Source organism: Zea mays, chromosome 6 (assembly GCF_902167145.1).
Source record: "Zea mays cultivar B73 chromosome 6, Zm-B73-REFERENCE-NAM-5.0, whole genome shotgun sequence".
NCBI lineage: Eukaryota > Viridiplantae > Streptophyta > Magnoliopsida > Poales > Poaceae > Zea > Zea mays.
Window position 1 is genome coordinate 156,924,629 of NC_050101.1, and position 11,752 is coordinate 156,936,380.

Genomic DNA, 11,752 nt, shown 5'->3' on the forward strand with positions numbered 1-11,752 from the left:
TGGCATCGCCGTTTAGCATATGTGGGGATGAAGAACCTTCACAAACTTCTAAAGGGAGAACATGTGTTAGGCCTAACAAATGTGACTTTCGAAAAAGATAGACCTTGTGCAGCTTGTCAAGCAGGTAAACAAGTGGGAAATGCTCATCACAGCAAGAACGTGATGACCACATCAAGACCCCTAGAGCTGTTGCATATGGACCTCTTCGGACCCGTCGCCTACCTTAGCATTGGGGGAAGTAAGTATGGTTTAGTAATTGTTGATGATTTTTTCCGCTTCACTTGGGTATTCTTTTTGCAGGATAAAACTGAAACCCAAGGGACCCTCAAGCGCTTCCTAAGGAGAGCTCAAAATGAATTTGAGCTCAAGGTGAAGAAGATAAGGAGCGACAACGGGTCAGTATCTTGAGGAGGAAGGAATCAAGCATGAGTTCTCTGCTCCCTACACACCACAGCAAAACAGTGTGGTAGAGAGGAAGAACAGGACGCTCATCGACATGGCGAGGACGATGCTTGGAGAGTTCAAGACGCCCGAGCGGTTTTGGTCGGAAGCCGTGAACACGGCTTGCCACGCCATAAACCGGGTCTATCTTCATCGCCTCGTCAAGAAGACTTCGTATGAGCTTCTAACCGGTAACAAACCCAACGTTTCATACTTTCGTGTATTTGGGAGCAAATGTTATATTCTAGTGAAGAAAGGTAGAAATTCTAAGTTTGCTCCCAAAGCTGTAGAAGGGTTTTTGTTAGGTTATGACTCAAATACAAAGGCATATAGGGTCTTCAACAAATCATCGGGTTTGGTTGAAGTCTCTAGCGACGTTGTATTTGATGAGACTAATGGCTCTCTAGGAGATCAAGTTGTTGATCTTGATGATATAGATGAAGAAGATGTTCCAACGGCCGCCATACGCACCATGGCAATTGGAGATGTGCGACCACAGGAACAAATAGAGCAAGATCAACCTTCTTCCTCAACAATAGTGCAACCCCCAACTCAAGATGATGAAAAGGTTCATCAAGAAGAGGTGTGTGATCAAGGGGGAGCACAAGATGATCATGTTATGGAGGAAGAAGCACCTCAAGCCCCTCCAACTCAAGTTCGAGCGACGATTCAAAGGAATCATCCCGTCGACCAGATATTGGGTGATATTAGCAAGGGAGTAACTACTCGCTCTAGACTAGTTAATTTTTGTGAGCATTACTCTTTTGTCTCTTCTATTGAGCCTTTCAGGGTAGAAGAGGTCTTGCTAGATCCATACTGGGTGTTGGCCATGCAGGAGGAGCTCAATAATTTCAAGAGAAATGAAGTTTGGACACTGGTGCCACGTCCCAAGCAAAACGTTGTGGGAACCAAGTGGGTGTTCCGCAACAAACAAGACGAGCACGGAGTGGTGACAAGGAACAAGGCTAGACTTGTGGCAAAAGGTTATGCCCAAGTCGCAGGTTTGGACTTTGAGGAGACTTTTGCTCCTGTGGCTAGGCTAGAGTCAATTCACATATTGTTAGCCTATGCCGCTCACCATTCTTTTCAGGTTGTTCCAAATGGACGTGAAGAGCGCTTTCCTCAACGGGCCAATCAAGGAGGTGTACGTGGAGCAACCCCCTGTCTTTGAGGATGAACGGTACCCCGACCACGTGTGTAAGCTCTCTAAGGCGCTCTATGGACTTAAGCAAGCCCCAAGAGCATGGTATGAATGCCTTAGAGACTTTTTAATTGCTAATGCTTTCAAGGTTGGGAAAGCCGATCCGACTTTATTCACTAAGACTTGTGATGGTGACTTATTTGTGTGTCAAATTTAAGTCGATGACATAATATTTGGTTCTACTAACCAAAAGTCTTGTGAAGAGTTTAGCAGGGTGATGACTCAAAAGTTTGAAATGTCGATGATGGGCGAGTTGAACTACTTCCTTGGGTTCCAAGTGAAGCAACTCAAAGACGACACTTTCATCTCCCAAACGAAGTACACGCAAGACTTGATCAAGCGGTTTGGGATGAAGGACGCCAAGCCCGCAAAGACTCCAATGAGAACGGACGAACACGTCGACCTCAACAAAGGAGGTAAGTCCGTTGATCAAAAAGCATATCGGTCTATGATAGGTTCCTTGCTTTACTTATGTGCTAGTAGACAGGATGTTATGCTTAGTGTATGCATGTGTGCTAGATTTCAATCCAATCCAAAGGAGTGTCACTTAGTGGCCGTGAAGCGAATTCTTAGATATTTAGTCGCTACGCCTTGCTTCGGGATCTGGTATCCAAAGGGGTCTACCTTTGACTTGATTGGATATTCAGACTCCGATTATGCTGGATGTAAGGTTGATAGGAAGAGTACATCAGGGACGTGCCAATTCTTAGGAAGGTCCCTGGTGTCTTGGAGTTCTAAGAAACAAACTTTCGTTGCCCTATCCACCGCTGAGGCCGAGTACGTTGCCGCAGGACAGTGTTGCGCGCAACTACTTTGGATGAGGCAAACCCTCAGGGACTTTGGCTACAATCTGAGCAAAGTCCCACTCCTATGTGATAATGAGAGTGCTATCCGCATGGCGGATAATCCTGTTGAACACAGCCACACTAAGCACATAGACATCCGGCATCACTTTTTGAGAGACCACCAGCAAAAGGGAGATATCGAAGTGTTTTATGTTAGCACCGAGAACCAGCTAGCCGATATCTTTACCAAGCCTCTAGATGAGAAGACCTTTTGCAGGCTGCGTAGTGAGCTAAATGTCTTAGATTCGTGGAACTTGGATTGATTTATAGCATACATGTGTTTTATGCCTTGATCATGTTCCTTATGCATTTTGTTGTTTATTTATGGTGCTCAAGTTGTACAAGCACTCCCTAGACCTCACAAGTCCATTTGCAAGTGATGCACATATTTAGGGAGAGATGTGCTACAACTTGACTCTTTGGGACTAACCATGTGCTTGAGTGTTCTTAAATTAGTCTCAAAGGTGGATTGAAAGGGAAAGGTGGACTTGGACCATGAAAGACTTCCACTGCACTCCGATAAGAGGGTAACTTACTCCAAGCTCATCTCCATGTCTCTTATTGCCTTCTGCTCTTAATTGACAATTTTGGTGAGGCAATGGTGTTTAAGGGCCAAAAATGATCCTGTTTTGGTGTTTGATGCCAAAGGGGGAGAAATTAAGGGCCAAAGCAACAAATGGATCAGCTACCACTTGAGAAACTTGAGAATTTTGAAAATAGTAGAGTTAGGACTTTTGATTTGTCAAAATTCTAAATGTCTCTTTTTCTCAAAAGTTGGTCTCTTGTGGGGAATGTTTGATTATGGGAAATAGGGGGAGTTTTTGAATCAGTGATCAATTTCTCTTAGAATACCTTTCTCTATGCCTCAATAAGTGAATTTGACTTAGAGATAGGAAATTGAGTTTGATTTGCATAACCAAACCAAGTGGTGGCAAAGAATGATCCAAATATGCCAAATTTGAATCAAAACAAATTTGTGTTCTCATTTGCATTGATGTTGCACTTCTTTTAGTTGCTTTTTGTTGTGTTGGCATAAATCACCAAAAAGGGGGAGATTGAAAGGGAAATGTGCCCTTGGGCCATTTCTATAAGATTTTGGTGATTAAGTGCCCAACACACATTAAGGGAATGAGTATATGCCAAAGGGTGGACAAAGTGCAAATCAATACAAAGGTATGATTCTAGACTTAGTACATTGGTTTTTGTGTACTAACATATTTGTCTAAGTGCTAGAATAAGAGAAAAGACAATTAGAAAAGACTTGGCTCGAGCAGCCAAGACTCTGCTCAGTCTGGGTGCACCGGACTGTCCGGTGGTGCATCGGACAGTGTCCGGTGCACCAGGCTGGCTCTGGTGAAAAGGCCGCTCTCGGGATTTCGTCGGCGGCGTACGGCTAAAATTCACCGGACTGTCCGGTGTGCACCGGACTGTCCGGTGAGCCAATGGTCGGTCGAGCCAACGGATGGCCGCGCAATCCGCGCGTGACGCGTGGCCGGGCCAACGGTCTGAAGGGGGCACCAGACTGTCCGGTGTGCACCGGACAGTGTCCGGTGCGCCAACGGCTCCAAACCTTCAACGGTCGGCTGCGCCAGAACAGGAAAGAAATCCGCACCGGACAGTGTCCGGTGGTGCACCGGACTGTCTGGTGCGCCAGTCGACAGAAGGCAAGATTTGCCTTCCTGGATTGCTCTCAACGGCTCCTAGCTGCCTTGGGGATATAAAAGGGACCCCTAGGCGCATGAAGGAGTACACCAAGCACACTTTGAGCATTCTTGATCATTCACACTTCGTCTTTGCGCACTCGTTTGACATTCTTAGTGATTTGAGCTCCGTTCTAGTGAGAACTTTGAGATATTCATTTGAGCTTAAGTCTTGGCCGTGTGTGTGCGCGTATTGTTGTGGACTTGTGTGTGTTGATCATCCCATCCTTACTTCTGTGTTCATTTGTGATCATCTTTTGTAAGGGCGAGAGACTCCAAGTTGTGGAGATTCCTCGCAAACGGGATATAGTGAAAGGAAGAGAAACACTGTGGTATTCAAGTGGGTCTTTGAACCACTTGAAAGGGGTTGAGTGCAACCCTCGTCCGTTGGGACACCACAACGTGGAGTAGGCAAGTGTTGGACTTGGCCGAACCACGGGATAAACCACTGTGCCTCTCTGTGTTGATCTTTTTGTGGTTATTGTGTTTCGCAAGAACTCCTCTCTAGCCACTTGGCTTTATTGATCTAACACTTAATCAAGTTTGTGGCTTTAAGATTTAAGTTTTTACAGGATCACCTATTCACCCCCCTCTAGGTGCTCTCAAGTGCACCCGCCCTAAGTCCTGAGATGAGGAGGGGCTTAGGCGTTTCGCTTGATCGATGGAGAGAAGGAGTAGTGGACAAGAACACACGGGGATTTAGAGTGGTTCGGGCCGCCGGAGCGTAATACCCTACTCCACTGTGAGATGTATTGCTTGAGGGCTTGTATGAGCTAGCGAGTCTGAGATTGCGTGTGTGTGTAACGTCGCATGCCTCCCCTTTTATAGCTGAAGGGGGGCATGCACAAAGGGACTGGGCCCTAACATGTGGGCCCAGGGACATAAAGAATATAGTGCTTGGATCCTTTAATATCTGTTGTCGAGTCCATCCTCTTGCGCCCTGACGCCCAAGATCTGCGTATCCTTGGTGTACAGGGGAAGCTTATGGCGGAAGAGTAGATGAGTATAGCGTGCCGCTCAGCACAGGCATATTGTTCACCAGCAGACCCAGCAGACGGGTTGTTTGCTGGATGACCATGACGCCGCCTGCCAGCGGATGGGACGAGACACATTTAATGCTGAGAGGGCACGTCGCCCGTCAGCGCAGTGGCAGGCGGCACGTCTTTTCCTCAATAAATGCAGGGGCTACGCGGATTTTCGTCAGGTTCGGCTTGGTAGCTTATGTCATGGGCCACGAGCAGCGGGTCTCCGCCTGAGCGGGAAGCAGAGGCGAGGCCCGCACACGTGTCAGCGCCGGACCCCTGCACACACCAGGGTCCTCCTCGCTCCGGGACCCTGCTGGAGTTCGAACTTACCCGAAGGCTCCGGACTCGTATATAGGGGTCCAATGTTCTTTCGTGGGGGTCCTGCCTTACTGGGGTGTGGTGTCTTTTCCTGCCACATGGCGTCCTTTGGCCTGCCCATTCGGCGGGGTCGGGCGCGGTCCTCCGCGCGGCTAGGGGACGTCGCATGGGTGCGATGCCTTCATGCTGCAGGAGAGGGTACCCCTGATTTAGGGTACCGACAGTAGTGTCTCTAACACGTATGCATTATCAGATATTACTTGTGTAACTCTATAAGGCCCTTCTCACCTCATGGACCATTTGCCAAACTTACGGCCCCTACTCCTTAATGGCAAGATGGTCTTCCTAACTAGATCTCCAACCTGGAATGACTTAGCTTTGACCTTATTGTTGTAGGCTTTGGCAACTATGATCTTGTCCTTCTCAATCTCCCTGAGAGCCATTAGCCTCTTGTCTGTCACCTCATCGATATTATCTGTCATCAGATCATAGTAATCACCGATGATAGCATTTAAGTTTATCTCCACAGGCAAATATCTTCATGTCCATATACAAACCCAAAAGGAGAAACCTTAGTAGCATGATGTTTAGATATTCTATGAGCCCATAATACCTTAGACAAAACTTTATGCCAATGTCTAGGATGATCTTATATCTTCTTATTAATAAGGCTAATCAATGAACTATTACTTGACTCGGCTTAACCATTGGCCCGAGCATAATATGGAGATGATTTGAGCAATTTAATCTTATATGATTCAACAAACTCGTGTACCTCCTTTGACATGAAAGAAGTCCTCTGGTCTGTAGTTAAAGTCCGAGGAATGTCGAATCTATGAATAATGTGCTCAGATACAAGCTCAATTACTTACATGCGCGTCACATTTTTCACAGCAACAACTTCATTCCATTTGCTGAAATAATTTGTGGCAACTAGCACAAATTGATGCCCTTTTGATGACGAAGGGTGAATTTCTCGTACAAAGTCCAAACCCCATCCCTTAAAGGGCCAAGGTTTGATAATAGGATGTAGTTCGGTGGCAGGAACTAATTGCAAATCGATGAACTTTTGACATACTTGACATCCTTTGTAGTAATTAAAACAATCAGCTATCATGTCAGGCCAATAAAACCCAGATCTCCTCAAAAGCCAATTCATCTTTGGAGCCGATTGATGCGTACCACAAATTTCTTTATGTACTTGAACCATAGCTAATATATCACCATCAAGGCCTAAGCACTTAAGTAAGACATCACTAGGAGTTCGACGATAAAGTTCATTATCAATTAAAATATACTTGAAAGAAATCTGTCGAATGTTCCTATATCTCCTAACACCTGGATTACTCAGGTATACAATCAACTACATCAAGCACATTGTTAGCTGAATCAACTATGGCGATGTTTCTGTTGTCGTTGGACTGTTCGGCGTCTTTGCCCGAACAATCCAATGACATCGCGGATGGTCCGGTAACCCTATCCGAACAGTCTGCGACCTCGACACTTGGCCTAACTTTGATTATCAATTTTTCAGAAACATGGAAATCCTCACGTTATCCGATAATCTGAAGCTTCTTATGCCAAGCCATTACCTTTGATTATCATCTCTAGATATATGCCGAATGTTAAATTCGTCCAAAGACCAAATTATGTTCCAACATCTCTCAAGGTAATCATTCAAATACCATTTAAACATTAGTACTCCCCCAAAATCTGTTGGACAACTAGGTGAGAATCACCAAATACTTTTACATGTGTTACTCCCATATAATTTAAAAGTTCTAAACCGAACAAGAGAGGTTCATATTCGTCTTGATTGTTAGTGCAATAAACTTTCAATCGGCTAGAGAAGTCAAAAGTGACATTCCTTTGTGAAACAAGCACGATGTGAATCCCTCACCCTTCATTGCAAATCAATCCATCAAAATACAGATTTCAGGGAGCAATAGTAAGATATGATATGTCTAGCTTAGGAGTATCGTCAATCTGATGTTCTACAATTAAATCAGCTACAACCTGGACTTTCATAGATTTCAATGATTAATAGGCCAAGTCATATTCTATAAGTGCATAAGGCCATTTGCAACATATATTTAATTACTTCGATTTGACAAGAAATAGTGCAAAAATCTAGATAGCAAATAACATCTAAGCTCGTTGCATGCATAAATCAAGCATAAACATAATTTCTCAATAAATGTATACCTTGTTTCAACATCCACCAACCTTTGACTCAGGTATGTCACAACATGTTCCTTTTCTTTGGTCTCCTGAGTCAGAAAAGCTCCAATGACTCTATCATCTACGACAATATATAACCTGAAAGGCAACCCGCTCTTTGGTGCTTTCAACACTGGGACCGATGCTAAATACTACTTGATAAGGTCGAATGTCTGCTACTGTTCTGCCCCTCCCCAAGTGAAATCAACATTTTTTTAAGCCAAAGAATAGGAGTGAAATCATTAATTTTCCCGACCAAGTTAGAAATAAATCTCCACAGATATTTCACCTTGCCGAGAAACATTTGCATTTCAAGTAGGCTGGGCAAAAAATCCTTAACTCGTAACCCGAACTCAAAATATCTAAACCCGAACCTGAAATAACTGAAACCCGAATTTCGTTTGGGAATTTAGGGTAACAACTTGCAAAACCTAAATTTACTTTGGGTAATTCGGGTATCATAATCGGGTACCCGAAATACCTGAATTACCCAAACTTTCATGTGTCTTGTACTCATGTCATTCTTAACTATTAATTTGTGCATCTATAGCTATGTATAAGTTTGCATGACTTGTGATTGTGGATTGCATGTGCTTTTTGTCCATGTATATCATTATTCAAACTATATTTTTATACTAATTTAATAGGGTGCATGTGTTTTATGAAGGTGACAAAACAGTTTGGGTAGTTCGGGAATTCCTGAACACGAAATTTCGGGTACCTAAATTTTCGGGTATTGTAAAACCTATTGTAAATTCAGGTATCGATTCTCAAAACCCAAAATTTAAATTACCCAAATTACATGTCCCATTTTTTTTGGGTAACCCGAACGCCCAGCCCTTTTCCAGTTTACAAGTTGGTGCTCCTACATTCTAAATAGCTTTAATTGGGTTAGGATCTACTTCTATGCCATATTCATGAATAATAAATCCAAAGAACTTGTTAGTCGACACTCCAAAGATGCATTTGATTGGGTTCATTTTCAAACCATATTGTCGTATTTTATCAAAGGCTTTGCACAAATCATCTAGATGGAAATCAAACACAACTGATTTGACTACTATATCTTCAATATAGACTTCCACAATGTTTTCCTAAAAACTCATGAAAGCATAAATTTATAACCCTTTCATAAGCGCCACCAACATTCTTTAAACCAAATGTCATAACAAACCACTAAAATAAACCAATAAAGTCTAGACATATAAAGGTCGTTTTGGAAGCATCGTCTTCGGCCATAAAGATTTGATTATATCGGACATTACCATCAATAAAGCTAATTGTGACGGAATCTCCTAAGATATTAGGCCTACCTATAGCTGTCCTTGTCCCAAGGACCTTAGACAGTCATACAGATGCACCCAATAGCTCGACAGGACTTGATTCCTGCATCTTCTTCAACATCTCCCAAGAGTGTACATACCATTTCACAGACATTACACATAATCGGAGTAAAACTGGAAAGAGTTACAATAACTTAATTTACATTAACATGTTAAAGTAACAATATAGAAAGAGTGATTGTTACAATATAAGGGTATGAGTGCTTCTACTTATTATATCACGGGAAGGTAGACACCTTCTATAAGTTCATACTTAATTTTCATCCTCCTTAGGGACGATCTTGGGACAAAAGCAGCAAAACTCTGCAGTCTCATCACTTACAACAACATGGGTTCGAAAACCCTGAGTACAGAGTGTACTTTCATAAGTCTTACCCGATTAAACGAAAAGACTCTCAAGGATATGCTGACCTTTAGGAGTCAAGGTAAGGTTTAGCAAGAACCAATGACCTAGTTTGCACAAAGCTTATTAGAGTTGGTCCTTATGTGATTTCTTTTTATTTGTCAGGTTAAGTAATTTCCTGAATCTAGATTCCTTTCCTAATTTGGATCAAACACTTGGGCTACACTAGCCATTTTTTATTAAACTTTGAATTTACTTGTCGCTACGGTGTAGGGTAGTGACCAATTCTTCATGTCCGAGAAGTAACGACGATCTAAATTGATTAATACCTAGGTGGGGATCTCCATCCACACGACATATGTATCACCTAATCCTTGCATATGTCAACTCGCACCCGGGTTTATCAAGACCAGAACGGGTTCAAGCCAACCGAGAGTACGAATAATCTACCGTTCAACCTCTTGTCACGAAGGGTACATGCTACTCTCACCATCTCTGCACTCCCATTGCGTGAAAGCCTTTCAGGTATTGGTCTGACCAAGACAAAACTTACCCATGACGAGGCATATGACCAGTTAAAAGATATTTGATCATCAAACCTACATCGGCTCGGTCCTTTGTTTTAACAACTATGGGCTAATCAGCTCAACCAAACTACACTACCACTTAAATAGGTAGTTATTTGAGATTATAATCTGACTAAATTATATAATCCAACAACTTTTAAACTAACACTTAGTTCAAAATTTATTGAATTATATAATCTGAACATATTATAATATCAAACAAACACCAATAAGTCAACCTCATAGCCATGTACACCAAACAATTGTTAGAATTGTGCACCACCTTTGGCCAGACTTTATAGCCAGGAAAACCAAATAGCAGTTAGAGTTGTGCGTCACCTTTAGCCAGCTACAATCAAACAAACCTCCGGTGCTTCCTCTAGCCAGGGCGTTTCCAGCCTGGGTTTCTAGCCATCCTACCAAATAGACCCATAATACACTGACATCCTTTTCGAGAACCTGGCATACTTTAATTTCTTTCAAGTTTTTAGAGGAAGGTAACCCTCCCCTCAATTCAGAAGGCGAATATTCACAGATTATGAGATTCACATTCGAGCATAAAATTGAGTGAGAAGCGGTGGCAATTTTGCATGTTTTGCTTCCTGTCTTTGTGTATGTCTCCGGCGAACCATGACGCGGCGGCGGTGCTACCGCTTCTGGCCTCCCTTTGTCCCCCACAAAAACATCAGGCAAAGGGAGGCATTCCGAAGCCGGCGCTCGGGCCGCACGGCAGACGGACAAAAGAGCAGCAAACCGAGAAGATCGAGATGGGAAGAGACACCCACGCATCTGACCCTTGCGTACGTGTTGCTGGGCTCATGGGCAGCCATGGCCCCGTCCATTACTCTTTTGTACAATTTGCCTGATCATACGAGTCAATGGAGCCCCAGCAGCCGCCGAAGCTCCCGCGTGGCGGCGGCGTCCACGCCTGACACCGTCGCGTGGACGACCGTCCTGGACGAAAACCGTGGCAGGGGCAGCGCCCGCGGCGACGGCGACATGGCACCGAACGCCGGGCCCGCGTACGCGTCCGCCATCGCCACCTTGGTCCGTACGACATGCCTCGGCACCGTCACCGCCGCCGAGGGGCTCCGCCTGTCGCCGCGTGTGCCACAGCCCTGGCGCGCCGCCGTCCTCCTCCCGGCAGTGGGGCGCAGCGGCCGCGGCCGCCTAGCACGGGCGAGGCAGTCATGCGGGCGGAGCACCTCTGTTCCCATGGCGACTGACGCGTGCGTGTGTGCCTACGCAGGAGGAGAGGGGCGCTTCGGCGAGGGAAGCGTGGGAGGCTTCCACTCCACCCCCTCTCCCGGCGCCGGTCGTGCCTAACGGTTACTTCGTGCTCGAGCCTATGAGCTCCTCCGTTGCCTTAAAGGCCTCTTGCCGGGGTGGCGGGTGCCTTGCTGCCGCACCGTGGAATCTGGAATGGAACGGACGAAGGCGCGGGGTCCGAGGAGCTGGTGCCGGGAAGCGCGCATGTGCACCAGGAGAAACTGTTGAGAGTGGAACCGTCACTTTTTCCAACCGTCAGGAATGGCACCGGTGCACATCATCCACCTGGGCCTCCATGCACCGGCCTCAGATCATGCACAATAGTTTTGGGCACGTGTGCGATGCCCTTGAGGCCTGTACAGTTAGTGGGAAATAAATGTTGTATCGGCTTTGGTGCATGTAATTACTAAGTGCACGAGCCCTTGCCATCTTCATACACACAAAGCCTTAGCCTCCCGACTATTCAACTTGTAACACTCCA

The 11,752-nt window shown here is 45.0% G+C and overlaps 1 protein-coding gene across 1 annotated transcript; it reads right to left on the reverse strand.

Annotated features, from left to right (window-relative positions):
* Positions 1-10,245: 10,245 nt before the first annotated feature.
* LOC118472257 (uncharacterized) lies at positions 10,246-11,407 on the reverse strand. The gene has a single exon (XM_035960200.1). The coding sequence runs from the start codon at positions 11,217-11,219 to the stop codon at positions 10,878-10,880; it is 342 nt and encodes a 113-aa protein (XP_035816093.1). The 5' UTR covers positions 11,220-11,407; the 3' UTR covers positions 10,246-10,877.
* Positions 11,408-11,752: the final 345 nt, after the last annotated feature.